At 39.8% G+C, this 19,786-nt stretch overlaps 1 protein-coding gene across 1 annotated transcript in view; it reads right to left on the bottom strand.

The window, feature by feature from the left end:
- Positions 1–1,423: 1,423 nt before the first annotated feature.
- The window catches only part of PCDH15 (protocadherin related 15), a 711,887-nt gene continuing 693,524 nt past the window's right edge, over positions 1,424–19,786 (bottom strand). Inside the window, exons 34-39 of the mRNA XM_075025448.1 lie at positions 12,695–12,716; positions 11,095–11,133; positions 9,194–9,267; positions 8,203–8,335; positions 5,951–7,426; positions 1,424–2,821 (exon numbers count right to left, since the gene is read on the bottom strand). Of these exons, the coding sequence (XP_074881549.1) occupies positions 2,267–2,821; positions 5,951–7,426; positions 8,203–8,335; positions 9,194–9,267; positions 11,095–11,133; positions 12,695–12,716 (2,299 nt within the window). The 3' untranslated portion in view covers positions 1,424–2,266. The remainder of the gene's footprint in view (positions 2,822–5,950; positions 7,427–8,202; positions 8,336–9,193; positions 9,268–11,094; positions 11,134–12,694; positions 12,717–19,786) is intronic.

The following is a 19,786-nucleotide window of genomic DNA, read 5'->3' as shown; positions in this document are numbered from 1 at the left end:
GCATACATAGCACTACTGACCACCAGTGTTAGGCCTGACAATCCTTCACAGAGCTAGAGCTAAAGCTGGTACAGCTGCGAGTCTCTAGAAAATGAAACAATTTTTTTTTCCCCTCAGAAAACTGAGAGTAGCTGGGAGAAAATGTTTCTCTAAAAAGCATATGACTTTATCGAAGTATTTACTAAGGATCTTGCAATAAAAATGATGTAGTGAAATAATAACAGTATCTTAAACAGGATTAAAATATAACATTTTACTAGTTATTTCAAAGAATAGATTTTTTTTTTCTTCCATCATTCTTATCTATATGTTCAGACTCTAGCTAAAATCCAAACAGCTATTTTTTGTTTGGTACCAAGTGCAAGTATGCCAAGATAAAGAGTGAGGAGAAAGAAATACCCAGTCTTTTTTTTTTTTTTTTTTCCTTGCGTGGTAGGCTACATTGCATTTCTCATGCCTAAAAACAAGCACTGTCTCTGAAAATATTTGGTCAGAAACCTCAGCTTGAAAAGGAGGTATTTGACAGAAATGTCACATTTACATCGGCGTAACATGCGAACAGCTTCTAAAGACAAACATTAACAGGAACCTCATGGAGAACCTGTGCAAGGGGAAAACAAGCACAACCACAGTAGCAGAAGTCCATTCACTGCCACGGCAGAACCAACAGCCATCGTCATCCAGATCTTGTGATGAAACTTCAACTACAGCAACAGGGAAAGAATGATGATGCCAATCATTTCCTTACTAATCACATGCATTTATCTGTCAGCTCTTCCTATCTTTCGAGAGGTGTCCATATTGTTCTCACGACTAGTTTGATCTTATCCTGGAAAAAAAGTTTGCGTAATACAACAGGACACTTTGCTCATATGAATATGTATCTTCTTTTTTTCCTTCCTATATCACACTGGAGAAAAACACTTTGCTCTGTATTGCTAATGTCTTTTAGGTACTGGGGACTATGAACAGTGGCATTTCTCAGCTCCCTATTCAAGTTGTAACACAACACACTCACGACTTTGAGGTGCAAATAGAAATTGTAAGCAGGTGCCAAAATTCATCTCGTGTATTTTACAAGTAGTGCTTACTTAAGAGTTTTTGAAACAATTCTGTGTGTGTGTTCTGTCACCCTTTGCCCTTCACAGATCTGTTTATGCATATTAGCCTCGTAAAATATTCACTTTTTATCCTCTTCACCATGATCCATTTGTCTTTTCAGCAGGTTTATGTTCAACGCTACTGGAGTGGAATGGTGATTGTACCATTTAACCCAACAGCTAGCTGGGCTTGAAAATGTATCCATCCCCTTCCTATTAATTACTCTTTAATGCCTATTTCTATCACACAGACTCGTGTATCATCCTGGTTTATTTCGGAGGAATATAGCCATAGGATGACAATTATTGATGGAGCATAAAAACCAGAGCTAAAGACTGTATAAAGAAGAAAACAGAACTGATGTGGGAAGAGATGAAAAGATGAAAAATTGACTAGAGAAGAAAATTGGAATGAGCTAATTTACAAAAGAAAATGAACAAACCACGGCCAGGTAACTCTGAATAAGATTAATTGCTATACATTTCCTTCCTCTTTGTAATTTTTATCTTATTTAATCTTCTATTCCACTTTTCTATGTAATGGTGCTACACTCGTACAAACTCCAATTCCACTCTTACATAAGTTTGCTAGCTGGGTGTTGAGCGAGATCCTCTGTTTGCATAAACTGGTATATCACTACTGACTTTGGTATTGTTACTCAAATTTAAGCCAGCCGAGGATTTGCTCCATTGACTTTCATGGATTTATTTTTAATTTATTACTCTGAGTTCAGAATCAAGAGCTCTGGATATAAATCTTGAACATAAATAGACAATTTCCAAATCTAAACAGTATAGCCACAAGTACCATACAGAAAAACAAGCTAGGCATGTATAGAACTGTCTGAAAAGTCAACCAAATGTTGCTGTGCATTTATTAGTAGTTTACTGTTTATTAAACAATAAATCAAGATCCAAAAAACCTAATTAATTTAAATGAAGTATTGTTTAGTGAAATGGGAGCCTGTCAAAATAGTTGTTGGGGAGGACAATTAATTGGTACAAATGTGAGTGCAAATTTTGTTTTTAAACTTTAAAGCGTGTTGTTTGTAGTATACAACGTATGTGCACAATACAAATTTCATACATTTTCCTCAGTGACAATAAAAAGCGCAGTTTATTATAAACTGAAGTAAAAATTAAAATAAAAAAAAAAAAAGAAATAATCACAGTTTTGTCATTGGTATGTGAAGGTTGTTCCAAGGGCCCATCCAGAGCTCCTCTTCATCTGACTGTGTGTGTTCACTGTGCGACTCCAAGGGCTCTTTGACATCCTCATTATCAACAACCGATTCGTGCTCTTCTGTGCTTTTCATTTTGGAGCCCCCTGGCTTTGTTACTATATTTTCGGCCCCTATAGTAGAGGAAGCAAAGGAGACACTGCAAGGTCTTGTGTTCATTTTATCACTAGAAGATGGTCCCTTTGACAAGGTGTTCAGTGGGACATTCTCCTCATGTGTCACTGCAAGCTTGTCCAGTTTCTTGAATTGTTTCCCCAGCCTCACTGGAGACGTGACTTTTAAATTATTACCAAGGCAAACACGACGGGTTCTGACAACAGAGCCATTCTGTGCAATGTAGATGTTACCGTTGATGTTGTTTTGAATGTTCGGGTTATTAAGACGATTCCTCTGGCTGGAATCGGGAGCGCTGTCTTCTCCAGTGGAGCTGGTCTCATACTCTGGGTCGACTATCAACTTGATCCTTTTCTTTCTGGCCCACTGTTTGATGATAAATAAAAATGTCATTAAATCTCAGCACTGTTTCTTACATTTTCCTGCCCTTTTCTATCTGTTATTTATCTTGTCTTTTATCTAGACACTCATATGAATTTTTATTAACTTGGTCTTTTGTACCATTCCTCTTTGGATGTACACAGATATTTTTTAATTGTTTTGATTACCACTGTGTGCCCCTATCATGTATACCTAATGACCTGAACACGCAAACAATTCTTTGTACTAAAAAGTCATAAGACAGATAAATTAATTTTAGTTCATGAGCTGCATAATATGAGTCAGATATATGTAGAAAAACTGATGTTTTTCTTCAGGTTTGGAAAGTAGTGAGAAATTTGGGTTCTTGGGTGTTTTGGGTTTTGTTTTTTTTTTTCTAAAGATGCATTCAGCTGTGCTCCCATTAAGTCGTAGTGCACCTCTCCTTTAGAGAATCCTGAGAACGGAGCCATTACTTTCTGAAGGTTAAAATCACGATACTGGTAAGCCAGTCATATTTTGACACATTTTTTGCCTCAGTCTGTCTTACAAAGAGGGATGAAAACCAACTAGATTAATAACCCCTTCTAATAGAAACTGAAAGGCACTGATGGTGAAGCCATTGTGTAAGTGATACTTCTAAGAAACTACTGTACTAATGGGTAAATGCTAGGAAGGCCTTCGAAGTTTTCTTCTGGAGTATTAATACATTGTAAATTCAGTGCAGGAATGGCATTGAGCAGGACTGTTTTACATGCACGACACATCAAGCAGGGAAAGATCTCAGGACCTACACAAGGGAAATTCTCAGGCATGACGTTGGCAAAACTGGCTAGTTAAAAATAGAAAAGCTTGATATAAGGCTTTGTGCCAGTTTCAATCCAGTGGGATCAATGGAGATGCTTTGCTATTAAATGGAAGATGGTGGAGAAATGAGACTTTAGATCTTATATAATTTATTTTTTTAAAGAGTTAATGCAAACGATTTCCATGTTGCTGTGAATTTGTACTAATAGTGATTACACAAAACCCCTTACTTATTTTAATTTCTAATTGATCTTTTTAAAATAAATGCCTCCTTGCAGTATACTGAAACAAGCTACTATAATTCTTGAATTAATAATGAAACCACCGATATTTCATTAAGGCAGCAGATACCATCACAGATAACTCCCACTGCAATACAAACACATGCACACAAGAAAAACCAGTTTTAGAGAAGGAAAATTATGCAGGGTACAAACAGGTGGTGATTACTCTTTAAGCTTTTGAGAGGTTACACTTTGTACAAATTACTTGGATGCCTATTCTTTTGTTCCTGATATAGACATACAATTTTCTTCACACAGATATATTCAGATGGATGAAAAGACTGACTAGTTTAAATGGGTTTTACGTTAAAACACTGTGTGCAGCTACAACTTTATACTACCTGGGGATGCAAAAAAGTAGGTAAGTGATCATAAACCTAGTTCACATTTCAACTGGAATTAAAGACAGTAGCTGAAAAGTTAGTGTTGCGCTTTGCAGCGCAACGCCAATTGTCCTGCCAAGGTAACTCCACAGCAGGCTCAAGTATCTTAAAAATTAGAACATTTTTCTCTCCCCCATCTAACAGAGACTTCCTGGCAGAGCTTTGGTGCATACGCCAGAATTTGTACTAGCTAGAGTACTCACTCACAAGACCAATCCAATACAGGCTCAAAGCTTTAATTTTATTTAGGCTTCTTATGGCTTATCTGGATAAATGTAGGGGTTGAGAAACAGCTCTGTGGGTTTTGATATAAGGTAAATAAAGCACGGATTGCTTGTGTATATACAAAGCTTGCATACTCCGTGTGCCAACAGCACGGATAAGAGCTCCATGAGGAGGTACATCATGCAGAGGTTGCTTCTTATAGGAAAACACAAAGGCCACTTGTGCTGTCAGTAACAGAAGTCCTTCCTGACTACGCAGTCATTCTCATTCTGAGCAGAACTGTGCTAATGCAAGTGTTACAAGATTTCTCTATTGAATGACATCAGATGTCACAGGTTATTGAATTTTAAAAGGCGGATACCAGAATAGGTGATGGTTACCTTCAGCAATACTTTGCTGTTAAACATCTCAAACTTTTAAACAGATGTTTTTAAAAAAATTATAATAAAATCACTGTACTGTTAGGTGGGAAGGGCAGAAGTTGGAAAATGTAATCCACTTCCTCTTCTGACCAAGCTCACGTTGTACATCTACCTCTGCATTCCTGTCTTGTACACCACTGGTACCTGAAACCTGAATCCCATGATCCAGAAGTAGTTTAATCCCAGCTCTGCTGGTAATACTCGGCGGTTTTGGGAGTGTTGCTTTGCTGCAATTTGAGTTGTCCTCCCTGCAAATATGGCTAATGTTTACAGCAAAGAACTTATCTGAAGATTAGCAAATGCTGTACAGTAGGGGAACATAAGGTGAAACCATGCATGACTTCTAAGTCTTTTCATCCTCATCATCATTCCTGTTCTTCACTGAATTCCATGTTTTGCCCCTTTTTCTTCCTGCAGTGTTCCATTTTGTGACAGACATAACCTGCATGAACATAGGGCTCTTAATAGGTTTGTGCCATCAGGTTCATCAACCTATCCATCAGAGCTAATGCAAAATGCAGTGTTACTTTGCTTCACAATGTGCATAATGCAAAAAGGATTAACTCTAAGAATCAACACAATGCCTCTTTAACTACATTTCTGAAATTAGCAGAGAAAAAGAAGTACTCTTTCCTGCCATTCCTGCCAAATTATCTTTCTACATCTACCACTAAGTATACCCGAGTAGTCTCTCAGAGGAATTGTATTAGTTTGGTTTTCTACAGTTCTATCCTTAAGACAGCATATAGGGTTCAAATGCTGAAGCAATAACCTTTGACATTTTCTTTTTGGCTGTCTCTAGTCAAGTGTGTATCGCATAGGAAAGACCACACAGAAGGCACAGCAAACAAGATCACTTCTTACTGCAAAATGTCCACCTACTGTCACTCCATTTTAAAAGGATGTAGAATCACCAGCAGTCTCTGACTCTGTAATGGCAGTATCCAGGGTCTCGTCTGACTGAGACTGACTCTTTTCCTGGGACATCTTTTTTCTTATTTTCTTTCTTTTCATGTTGGTGTCAGAACTTTGATTCTCAGTATCAGGGGAAGTAGCAGTTTTACCAGAAGTGGGGCTAGCTGTGCTTTTTGTCCCTTCAGTACCTTTGGAAGTGACACTGATTTCACTTTCTAGGCAAGAAGATTCATTCTTACTGATAGTTTCCTCCCTGTCACTAACATCTGTATCAACCTCTTCTGTGCTCTCATCCACGCTACCCTCACCATTAATAGCTGATTCTCTTCTCCTGTCTTCTTCAGTAGCAGTAGTTCCTGCAGTGGCAGATGTTTCAGAAACTGCCTTATTTGAGTTATCTGCCATCTCCTTGGGGCTTGCGCTGACTTGCTCCACATCGTCTTGTTCATCTTCTTCTGACACCTCTTCTATTGTGTCTTCTATTTCAAGGCTGGCGGAGGAGGTTTTGCTCTTATAGCTGGATCCTGAAGTTTTTCTGTAGCTCGTGTCCCTGTCACTACCTGATGCATTAGAGCTAATATTTGATTTCTGGCTGGATCGCCTTGCTCTGCCACGAGAGCTACCTCCCCTACTTTTTATACTGGACCTTTCAGTGCTTCTTATACTGCTGGACTCACTAGTCCCTGATTTGCTGTATGAACTTCGTGTAGATGAGCTCTTTGACAGACTAACATCTTCATCACTGTCAGAATCTTCCTCATCATCGTCCTCTTCAGATGAGTCCTCCTCCGATTCACTGCTAGAGCTGGATCCAGAGTCATCATCAGAATCCCCAAAATCGTGCCCAGTTTCTTCATCTGAGTCCACAGTACTTTCGGTGGCTTCATCTTGGTCCAGAGTTACTTTCAAGTAGTCTTTGTCTTCTGACTCCGAGCCAGAGCTACTACTCTTCACAGATGATTCATCTGAAGTGTATTTTCTTCTCTTCTTCTTCTTCTTCTTCTTCTCATAATCACTATCCTCATGTTCACTCTCTGCTGTGATACTTATTGAAACTCCTGATTTTGCTTCATCTCTTTCATATTCTTCCTTTCCTTTTTCTCTTGCGTGCACCGAATCTTCGCCAATGGGCTCTTGAAATTTTCTGGAGACGCTAATGCGTTTTAACACATGATTTAGTTTTCTCATCGAAGGTCTGTCATCTGTTGATTTCTGGAAGTAACTTCCCCTGATAATCATGCTTTTCTCACCATCCACTTGGCGAGCTGACATCAACTTGGCATAACTGGAATCTTTCCTACCACCTTTGACTTTCTGCAGAATCATCGGGAATATCTTCGCTTTCTTCCATGGAGAACGAGCAGACTCAGTTCTTCCTACTGCTTTGTGAGCACTGACTGCTACGCGACTTAAATGCATCACTGCTTTTAGTTTCCTTTTTCCCTGGCTGGTCCTATATGCTCTTCCAGAACCATGTCTTAGATCCATCCCACCACCTAAAGGTCTACCTTCTATTTGAGCCCCTGCTCTCTGGCTTACAACTCTGCTTGAAGGACCTCTGCCTTGACTCATTCCCTGCAAATTATGAAAATGGAACTTGATTACAATTTCAAAGATAGTTATTGTGAAAACTCTTACTCTAAAGTAAGTCAGTAGGAACAAATGCAACATTTTTTCCCAGCATCAAAACTAAGTTACCTGTTTTAGAATAGCTTTTTACCAAAGTTATGGGGAAAGTTTTACTTCTAGAATAGGCTGCAAGTGCACAACTACCTTACTCTGCAACAGGGAAAAATACTGGCTCAGAAATGTTATCTCTTTTAATTAAAACCATGTGATGAATAAAGAGTCTAGCATTTCTGAAAATTAGATTAAAAAACAAAGGAACATTTAAGTCAACTTTCTTCTGGCTGCCACTGACATTTTAAAATTTCTTTACATTCAGTTGTGAACTTTATGATAAATGAGTTTAGGTGTCTGCTTTTCTCAGGGGAAAATCACCAGTTAGAGGCTGAATATTAGTAATACCCTATTTGGTTAACAATATAAAATGGAATTACCTAAGGCTATGTGGATTTTTTCTTTGAATTAGAAATCTACATTGAGGGAAAAATAGATGTGGATATTAAAAGAAACTTTGCAATTCCTTTTTATGTGTAGAAAAAGGGAAAGAGGTGCTGACACAAACTTTACTGGTCATCAGAAGGGCAAACAGTGATTAGCACTGGAAGAGCTGCTTATTTGGTCTATACAGAACACAATCTTCTAATCAATTACAAAATACATTTGACAAGATTTAATGGTCCTTCACCTTCTTGCAGAGACAGAATCAACACACCAGAGACACTTACCTCTTCTGCTGCTGATCCATGTGGACTATAGTAGTAGCCACCATCATTCTCCACCACAACTTCCCCATACTCATCATACATCCCCGAAGGAGACAGCAATCGGCGGCGGCTCCCGTACTGAGGCAGTTCATACCTGGCAAAAACACCATCGTCTCTTCGTAACGTGCACCAATGTGTTCACGGGTGTCTCCACACACAGCAACAAATGCACACGCTCACATCCCAAAAGGACAAGAATTTCTTTGCTCTCTTTTCTCTCTACCTTTGAGAAGATGATTATTCTTTTTTCCTTAGCAGTAACACAATCCAAAACCTCTTCCCATTGCAATTGGTCGCAAGCCCGTGACAAGTGGAGGGCGACCTGGATTGTGAGGTCTCTGGGATCAGTCAAGAATCCCCCAAGTGCAACGACCTTCTTTCCAGGTACCTGATTTTTGGAGAGATCTTTTTTATAATTAGGGAATGAAAGAGCAGGTTCCCTGGGATCAGTTCTGGAGAATCCCTGTGAGCTTGTAAGAACAGCAATAATCCCCGAAGTGCTCCCAGTCAGAGGGGCGTTATCAGAACAAGGCAGGATGATGTTTTTCTAGGTAAATGTAAAAGCCCAGATGCTGGCTGGGAACTGCGAGCAGAAAGTATCAGTCACTGAAGTCAGGCTGGTGAGCCACAGAAGGGGAGGAGATGATGGAAATTAATTTCCAAGACAGCAGAAATATGCAAATAAAAAAGCAAATATAAAAACTGGTATGATAGATGGGTATACACTCCGCAAGTGTAATAATTAGATTCCTAAAGAAGCAGGGAGTTATAGAACGCCCCCTTAACTTTCAAAGAGAGTTTTGTTGTCAGCGCACGCCTTCGTGGACACAAAGATTAAAGTAATCCTGACGTGAAGTGAAGTAAACTCTCCAGATTAGATGCTGTAATAACAATCACCACCAACCTGGAAAAGCAGCATTTTCAGAAATATATAGGAAAAATGAAAACATACCCGTGCTCGTAACTGTAGTAATCTTGCCCATAGTATTCCTGCCCTGGATCAATTCCAGACTCCATACTTAACTCCTGTCAAAAGAGGAACACTGATTGAAGGCAAACAGTTATGCACATTAATGACTGATGAAAAAGACGCAAAGAACAGTATCTTAAAGTGCAAACAAGCAAAATAAAAAATGATAATAGTTTGAGGAACATTGACAACTGTCAAGAAACATAATGAGAAGCCAACATGAGCTTTAAATGACCCCTTCGCTGGTGTATTCACTGGGAACAACTGTTCTAAGTCAGCTAAATGCAGACACTGTTCTGGTGTGGGACACCGTCTCACCCTGTACAAAAACCTCATTCAGTAAACTGGACTTTCAGCAAATATGCTGTCACTTCTTGCGCCTCTCTCAAATGAAAAAACTCCATGGAAAGATTAGGGCTATTTTACTTACACTGTTTTCAGGTGTCTTTTTTAATGTTTTCTCAACCATCAACAATCATGAGCGGCACTGGACTAAGTGAGGTACTTGTCTGTATCCTACAAAAGCGCTAGCATGTCCTTAAGCTCCTTTCACGCCCTGTTTGGTATTAGGCTGCTCTGTGGAATACCTCTGAACTGCAGGATGGACACAGAGCACCAGGGCTTGCATTCTGGCCAGGGACTGCATGTCATCTCTACCTCACAGCTTCCGAGAGGTTTTTCTCCTGTCTGATGAATTTAAAGTTGCGTCAGAGCATCTCGTCATAATTACTGATAATAACTGCAGAAACTATCACCATTCTGTACCACAAAAATACCATCAACAGCAACGTCTCACAAAAGCTACATTTGCTCTATGGCTTATTCTGGAAATGATATTGGGTCTAAAAGATTTGAAACAGAAAGTATTGGGTTTATAATCCAGAGCAGTGTGCTAATGCTTTCATTACCTTGGCAGGCCAACTGCTTAATTCATCTCTAGGTACAATAATCAATTACCAGTTGACTGACATCTGAAAAAATAGATTGTGGTTGGACAGCGAGGACATTATTCTGTCTGAGAATCTGGACACGAAAGTAGGAGGGCTTTCACTCTGTGTGATGAAGTCCATGGGAGCAACTAAAAGGTGCTCAAGGGGAATATACCAAGATGCAGTAAATTTAAGGCATTTAATTAAAACAAAATAAATGGGGTTACAATGTCAGAACTTTCTTTTCATCTAAAAGAGTCAGGGGGGGAAATACTACCTAAGACAGACAAGTTTTTATTAGGAAATATCCTGGTTTCAGCTGGAATACAGATAATTGTCTTCCTAGTAGCTGGTACAGTGCTATGTTTTGAGTTCAGTATGAGAAGAATGTTGATAACACTGATGTTTTCAGTTGTTGCTCAGTACTGTTCAGTCTAAAGTCAAGGATTTTTCAGCTTCTCAAGCCCAGCCAGCGAGAAAGCTGGAGGGGCACAAGAAGTTGGGACAGGACAGAGCCAGGGCACCTGACCCAAACTGGCCAACGGGGTATTCCATACCATGGGACATCACATCTAGTGTATAAAATGGGGGGAGTGGGGGCAGGGGGAATCACCGCTCGGGGACTGGCTGGGTGTCGGTCGGCGGGTAGTGAGCAATTGCCCTGCGCATCATTTGTACATTCCAATCCTTTTATCATTGATGTTGTCATTTTATTAGTGTTACCATTATCATTATTAGTTTCTTCTTTTCTGTTCTATTAAACCGTTCTTATCTCAATGCACGAGTTTTACTTCTCTTCCTGATTTTCTCCCCCATCCTACTGGGGGGGGGGTGGGGAGTGAGTGAGCAGCTGCATGGTGCTTAGTTGCTGGCTGGGGTTAAACCACGGCAGGAAATTATGTAAAAGCCATTTTAAAAGTTATAGAATAATTAAGAAATGAATAATAATGGTACCTCTGGTCTGAGAAGAGAAGGTCTCAGCAACTGCTGTTGCTACAAAAGAAAATGAGAAAGGGGTTAATTAGGCGGCAACAATTAAAGTGCAGGTCATTTGTGTTTGAGTTAAGATTGGAAAGAAATCCTAAGAACACAGGTCCTTCAGAGCCGTTTGTACGGCAGTCGCCTGGATACCTCCATACTCAGTGAGAACACTGCTAAGCACCTAATGTAGTGAAATCCCTTTACAGTCCACTATTTCTTTTGCCTAATAGAAAATCAAATTCCCAGTTTATGTGGTGATTCTCTAAATTATTTAACTCAAGAACTTCTGTCAGAGCCCAGGAGAACTATTGTGCGGTGTATGTTGGAGACAGTAGGGAGACAATGGCAGACAAAAAATTATCCACAACAGGTAGAAAGCAAATCTATGGGAATCGGCAGTAAAGTCTGTGATTCAGCTATTAAAAACCTGAAGTGATCTGATTTCTTACCCAAGCTTCTACTGCAATACCATCACTTTAATTTTCCATCTATATTTATATACTTCTGTGGCTTTCAACTGAGTATCTTGCAACCACAAATATACTTTAATTCACAATACCAATAAGACAGTGAAGGATTATCTCGCTTGTTTTCTCTACAGCTTACGTGTGATTTCTTTGTGTATGCAGCATGCAGTGAGAAAAGCATGCTGACGTGAGGGAAAAGACCCCGGGAGGCTGCACAGAGAGGACCGACAGGATGATACGGCTCCTCTCAGGTGTGTCACAGCTAAACATGGCTCAGTTTTGGTAGTCATGCTGTTAATTACTCTGCAGCTCCAGTTTTCTGCAAATGACAGACCGATGCACATCACTTGCTGTTCTGTAAATTAGGATCAGATATACTCAGGAAAATCAGTACCATTGTCCCCACACTCCTCCCCAGACTCAGTGGCACTATTTCAGCCAAGTTTCCTGGCCAAAACCAAACCTTGAGAGATGGGGAAGGTCTGTATCTGAATTATGAGACACGAATCAGCTCTGCAAAGGGAGGAAAAACCACGGCAGAACAGAAAGCTTGCAATTTGTAAAGCACCACTGAATAAGGAGCAGCAGGCTCCAGGCGCACACCTTAAGATTAGTAACACTGATCCAGCTCTCAGCAGTAAATATCAGGCTTTATGATAGAAATGTATTTTGGAGAATTTTCCAATTATTAAGTAAGTTAATTCAGATTTCTGAAGGAAACTCCCCATGTTATTCTTCTCTGGAGAAAAACATGCTGGAAGAACAAGAGACCACGCTGAGTTGCAGAGAAGGTCTGTGTGGTCCAGTACCAGGCCCGTGACAGTGGGCAGCGGCAGATGATCAGGAGTGCCTTAAGAAAACACAGCAAGCGTGGAGGGAAACGGCTTTTGGCAGTTTGTTGAGCAGCAATCTGCTAGCCTGGAGGTTATGTCTGTGCCACGATGGTTACTAGCCTCCAGTGAATCTATGCCTCAGGAACTTTTTGAACCACTTTATATTTCTGGCCTCTAAAACACCCCATAGCAATGAGTATCACAACACAGGCTGTATGGGGAAAGTATGTTGATGTAATTAATATTTTAAATGTAATTGGGGAACAGCCTTACCTCTTGCTGTGCATATCCTCGCCTAGAAGTCAGAAAAAGAAAAAAACGTATTAGTATACTTTTGTGAGACTATGTAAAGATGCATATTGCCATTCTTTCTGGACAGAGGTGAAAAGATAATGTAATCAGAAATATTAGTAGCAAGAAAAGAAGTACATATCTACAATACAAAATATGTTTTTCTTTAGATTTGCTCTGGACATACGAATCATTGCATGAGAAACGCTAGTGAATCTTTGGGATCTTTTCTTGCTTTAGATTGCAAATGAATGAGAAGAAATCCCCAATCCCCACAAGCCAGAGAGCCAGCGCACCCAGTGGAGCTCAGCAAAGGGAAAGGGGGTGAATGCTGTGTTTGGCTTTCCTTGCGCTCCCGTAAGAGAGGTCCTGCCCAGCCACCTTCTCTGTTGTCTCAGAGACCATCTACAAAGAGACTCTGTTATTTCATGCAACTGCTTAAGCAGTGAAACAGTTTCTCTTCTACTTCTGGACTTCCTGTATCCACTTGGGACTTGCTAGAAATTGGCCTGGAGCTTCTATTACTAATTTCTTGTAACAACATTATTATTAAAATTACACATTTCCTAACATTTGCTCAGCAGGGGGGAGTTAAATTATTTTTGCTATCTATGATTATTTTGCCACAGGCTTTGTGCTTTTGATCTTATTGGAAATTTTTTGTTGTTGATTTAATTCATTTTCCTGGAGCCATTCATATGCATGACAAATGCACTTATGTCTATCAAGTTCTCCATTTTCATATTTTGTGCCAGAAAATTAAAATGGTTTAGACAAAACCAGGGAACAGCAATTTAGGTCTTAGCATTATTATTAAGGATAACCCTGGATTTTATTACTTTTTTTTTTTAAGAAGGAGAGGGTAAATGCTCAAAATTATGTTGAGCTTAACCTAGTACACAGACAGCAGTCTAGGGAAAGTCTTTAATTACACTTCAGTAAATAATAAAGAACAGAGTAGAAGTCCTTTTAATTCTTTAATATCACCATCTATAAAGTGTTCTATTAATATTCAGCACATGGAATTGATTATCAGCATTAAATTAATGCTGTTGCCCATGTAATATAAAACTAATTAACAACTGAAATGAAGATTTATCATTAAAAGATCATCTGCGACTTTTCAAAGCCCACTTGAGGAACACTGTATTTAGTTTCCACATCGCCTACAACAATCTTCAGATAAAGGTCTTGCATTGCATAGAGAATAAGTAAGCCTATTACTCTTAATTGCTCTCGAGTACTCGCTATATTGCAGATTAAAAGCATAATATAAGTAATTCTAATTAAATTTGGAATTCAATTTTCTTAAAAATAGCACCATGCTGTGTTTTGAGAGATGCTTATACTTCTCTTATAGTTTTGTGTGACCATGATTAGATGAAAAAAAAGCCCGCAACAGGAAAAAAAGTACCCGTTCACTCAATACAGCACAAGGATCTATTCTTACAAAAAGGCAAAGGTCAAAACAACATCAGTTGTTTCCAGGAAGGAATTAAAGCTCTCCACCGAGGGAGGAATTGCTTCTGGATAAACACTATCAGCCAGACTTCACTGCAGTTAGTCAGAGAGAAATCTTCAATGCAAAATGGGAAGCAAGGACATAGTGCCTATGATGATGTAGGATAATATGACAGCTAGTATACTGCTGGTACTTAACATGAAAAAGAAAACAAGAATGAATTTACGTGTACAAAATGCGCCAACCTTTCACAGATCTCTATTGCTAACATAGGATAAAGGAACTGTGATTTGCCTAAAGCAACAATTTTCCCAATTACTGGCATCCCAGCAGGCATTTGCTATTTCATACTTTCTATCTGTTTCATATTAAAAGCAAGACCATCATAAACTCCAAATACTACAGATACTGCTCAAAGCAGGCAACTGCTCAACAGTTTGCCCTGACTCTTAAAATGGAGGTTTCCTGCAGTTCATAGCTGGAACTGAGCAGAGAGCATCTGGAAGGGAGATGAGTGATGAGAGGCTACTGCTGGATTTCAGCTTTGTAAACAGGTTTGCAAAGAAGCGCTTTCCACTGATGCAATCTCTGCTCCTGCTCAGAACTCAGCCCAGTCAAGCTGATGATGAAAGCATAAGAACTACATCCAGGGTCACATCTGACCCTAATTAACCAAATCAGACAACCTGAAGAGGGGACAGTAAGCTTATATATGCTCAACTTCTTACCAACTACTACACTGTTTATGATACTTTGTAGTGCTGCAGACCTGCAGTAGCATCCAGACATCTCAGTGGGACAGAACTTCCCTGGGTTAGGTTAAAAATACATGCTATTGGTACAGTTTCTTTCCCAGTCTAACAGAACGATTATTTTAACAAAGGCTATTCAAAAAAACAGCAGGAAAACAAAGGTTGCATTAATTCCAGACAAAATGAACCTAGGTTTTGTAAACTTTCCAACTTACTAAAGGTTTCCAGAATGAGAAAGTAGGTGTTCCTCATTAGTGAAGAGCTGATTCCCGTGACCCCCACAGACTCTTCTGAGACTGATGAAACTAAATATTTAAAAAGGAGCTCCTGTGTGATGTCCACTCTTTCTGCTTAAGGAATGCCACGAATAATTGTAGCCAAATAAAACCTTTGGAGTTTATGCTGTGAATTACTAAGCAGCTGCAGCTTTACCGCGTGACACTAGATGCTGCAAAATTAGGTCATATTTGTCTGAGATTTCACTAGTGATGTAATGAACTTCACAAAAGCACCTGTTATGGGTCTACCAGCTCTAAAGTGGCATTTGGGTACTTAAATTCACATCTTTCTCTTAGGGTCAATCCACTCTGAACATGCTTAGCACAACAATTTCTCACGCTCATCTCTGCACACTTTCCACTGTCCCACTGTCTCCATGCCAGGATCATGGCAGACACACAGAAACAAGTAAACATGCAAGCCATCTTCCAATGCTGGCTCTTAAAAGTTTCTCTACCTAATAGCCTCTGAACTTCACTATTTGCTGCTGGTGCTGCAGTTGTGCCACTCTTGGAGAATTTAGCATCATCGGCAGGTATCCTACATGTGTGCATCTCGTAAATTATACAGATTCTGTTACAGCAAAAATGCTATGATCAATAATCATTCCCCTCACACATTTAGCTACTATATGTGCCTTGGAACTACAGCCTAGCCCAACAAGACTTTTAAGCAAAGAAAAATTCTAATGCGTCAGTGAAACTTGTGTGATGGAGTTTATGGAGTTTGACTCTGGGACAAAGAAAGAGAAACTACCTTCAGCAGTTTCCACCTGAAGCATCCATACATGTCCTAACTGCAGATTTAAAAAAAAAAAAAAAAAAAAAGGAAAAGAGAAAAAGCCAAGCACCATGGAAATGCTGAGTATCTCTAGACAGTCTGATAAATAATGAATTACCTTTTTGCTCAGAATTACAACATTTGATACTGAACTGGGCTTTTAGTTCTTCTTCATGATGTAACATCTGCCTTTCCCAATTTTTTTTTTTTTAAATTGTCATATTAAACACAAATATTTTGAATTTTGGCAAAAGACTAAAAGGAAACTTGGAAGTTGAACCAAACTAACATACATTTAAATACCCAAACTGCTTTTACTTACCATTTTTTTTCAAAGGACAAGCTAATTTACTATAATTGACAAATTTAATGTCTGATTTAGATGTCTGTGAGCAAATAAGCCAGTAAGTAAATCCATGTTATCCATGTTACATGGATTTTTACATGTACTTGAAAAAGCTTCACTTGGTGACACTGATCAGAAGCGACTTTATTACAATTTAAGATACGAGATATTTCAGCTGTAAAGCTCATGGCAGACTAGCAGGAAAGTTAGAGAGACGCCAACAACATGCACATGCAAAATAAAAACCAAACAAATGCTTTGTACATTAAAGAAATTTACAAAATAAAAACTTTCAACATGCAGTTACAATATAAAAAAATGCAATGGAAGGCAGAACATAGGTAACAGGAGGGAAGACAGCCAGGTTTACTGACAAATCAAGACAAACCCCTTCTTCTGACTTGAGATGCAAATGTGAGCCAAAAGAAAGCATGCCAGCATAGCAGAGCGCTGCATCATCTCCCACGGAATACGAAGACACATTACTGCAATAACTCTGGCTCACTATTGCTGAGCCTACTTACTACCAGTACTTTCTTTCTTTGACATCCAATATTTAACAGTAAGATTCCTCCCAGGTGGTACATTTCATAGGCAAAGCAAGAGATTCCAATTACAGCTGCAGAAAAATCACTCTGCTTACTGATATTACCTACAGTGAAGGCTGCTTAACATAAAGCAGTATCAAGCCCTCTGCTGTCTATGACCGATCGCTGGGTAAAAATGGACAGTTTTCCCCAGGAATTTTTGGTAAACAGACTAACCACCAGCATCACAGAACAGTGAGATGTAGCTCTGAGACAACAACTTGTAGAATTATTATACATTACAAATTTCTGAGTGAACAGGAAAGATAATGTCTCTCAATTTGGGATTAGGACTGAATAAGTAGTGATATACAGCAGAGAAAGGGAAAAAGTCTGAATTTCTACAGAGTCTGAGGCAGATACCATGTGCTGCATTACAGTCATCTCACTCAAAATGTTACATGCAGAAAACATCCAACCATAAATATTACAGTGCTGTTGACTGAGACGGAAAGCGTTTCTCAAGCTCCTCCACAACACAGCTCAAGTTGCCATTCTGCTGGTTGTGCTCAGCCACAGCTTCTGGAGTTGGCAGCTCTGGTGTTGCAACTGCTTTGAGCTTAGAAACGTGCTTGGGCAGAATGTGGTTTTTGTCTATTTGGCTGTACATGTTGGCCACAGACTTTTCAATCGCTGCTAAATTCTGAATGTTTTTAAGAATACCTTTCAGCTCCCTACGGGGAGGAGGCTCTGGCACTGTGGCCGGTGGTGGTACAGCTGGCTGTTTGGCAGGGGATTTTGAATGCTTGGCAGGGGAGAGGTGCTGGGTGCTAAGAGGAGATGAAGAAGAAGAAACTGTGGGCAGAGGCGGAGGATGTGGTGGTAACAGAGGAGGGGATGGAGGTGGTTGTGGCAGTGGAGGTGGCAGCAGTGGAGGTGGGGGTGGGGGAATTCTGGGCGGATCTGGAATGCTTTCTATAACTTCTTTGGTCTGAGGAGCTAGAAAACTTTGGCAAACTGATTTCTTTATCCTAAAGGATGGAGGAGTTGGTTTGCGAGTTGGTGGAGGAGAAAGTTCTTCAGGGTAGTCGTGGTGAGTGATGATTACAGAGGGGACCGCAGAGGCCTCCGGTTCAACTACTTCAGCACAAGGTGTTGGAGACGATAGAGGAGAAGAGTGAAGGCAAGGAGAAGCAACCACACTTTTAGGAGACTGCTCTAGCACGTTCTCTCCTTCTTGGAAACAGACGCTGTGTGTTGGCGATCGGATGGATTTCACATCAGGAGATTTCACTTGTTTCATTTCCTGCAAAGCCTGCTGCTCAAACTGTCTTGCCTTCTCTTTTACAGTTAACTTGGGGCCACTTATTTTTTGAAATAGCGGACTGCTAATATCAACACCGCTATGCTGATTTTCAGTTCCTTCATTCTCTGCTTTGAGTCTCTCCTGTTGCCACTGAATGGGGTTGATGATAACTGGCCTACTCGGAGAACCAGGCGTGTGTCTCTTAGTAAGGTGAGTTGGTACCGTCCACGCACGGTGACTGCCTCCCAAAGAGGCATCTCTCAAGACTAGTCTTGAAGGAGAAAGAGTATCTAAAGTATCGTTTCTTTTCCGTAGAAACCCAGCAGCAGCGGGACTTTGAGTGACACCTTCCACATATAATGGATTTTGAGTAGTTAATGGGTTCTCATCAGATAAAAAAGTAATGTTACTTGAAGATTTGGGGAGATTATTGTTCAATGATCCATTGATATTAGATTGCTTGTGAGCCTCAATAGCACGGGAAGCAAAGCTGCTTATAACTCTCTGACGGTCTCCTTCTTCTAAGACTGACTTTTTTCCCCTGCTTTGTTGGAAATGGTAGAGAAGAAAAAGACTTGAAAGAAAAGAAGATAATCACATGTGAGGAAACATGCATGGACACAGATACTTATGAGAGAGAAAAAAAGAACGTATGATATGAATCAGAGCCATTAAGTTACTTCTAGCAAACTACTACTATTCAACAGAAAGATCACATTTACTAGACTACTGGGCAAGACATTTACTTTTACGTCTTCTTTAAGGGAGAAGGACTTGAGGAGGATGAAAACTTAAAACAAGTTTTCAGCTACTCAGCGAGTTCAAAAATAAGTTAACCTGTTCTTAAAAAAACCCTTGGATTTCAAAAGTATCAGTCAATACCGTACCCTATCTCCCCAGTGACACAAAATGTCAATGCTACATAGTTTTGCGATACAATTTCTCTGTGACATAACATGCACTCATCGCATGTATACTGTATGTATGTATATATAATTGTGTCTCCATCATTCAAACCGCAGTGGCACTGTACCATACTGCACACAGTCAACGCAGAATATTCACAGGGATTTTTACGTTAAACCTATTCTGTAATAATCATGCATCAAAACTCTATTCTATGAAACACATGTAGGATTAGGCAGTCTTTCAGTGTGCCTGCATTGCCTTTTAAGGACTGGCCACAGGTCACACGAAAGTAGAACTGTGGTTCAAGCCGACAGTGAGCCTGAAACGGTGGCCCAAGGAGCAGTCAGAGGTGCACCCAGGCACACCTGAAGCGTAGACCTGTAGGGTCTCTGTGAGGTGGCCAACAGGAGCTGAAGCCAGTCAGCAGAGATGCATGTCAGACTCAGACCATTCTCCTGACACTGATTCTTAACGAATTACCAAGTTGGGCATTGTTTCTTGCATTTACTATATACATATTGATGCAGAAGCATCAGTATGTGTATGAGTTTCATCTCTGCGCCACATTAAACCAAATGAAAAACGCCTGCAGCTGGATTACATTGCATTTCTACACCAAAAGTAGGATGTCTCACCATTTTCTGGAATTCATCTAGCACCTCTGAGTGCCTCATTAACCTACCTTCCTCAAAGATTTTTAATACCACAAAATT

The sequence above is a fragment of the Buteo buteo genome, chromosome 4 (genome assembly GCF_964188355.1).
Source record: "Buteo buteo chromosome 4, bButBut1.hap1.1, whole genome shotgun sequence".
NCBI lineage: Eukaryota > Metazoa > Chordata > Aves > Accipitriformes > Accipitridae > Buteo > Buteo buteo.
Note: the sequence above shows the minus strand (reverse complement) of the source record. Positions and strands in the feature narration are given on the sequence as shown.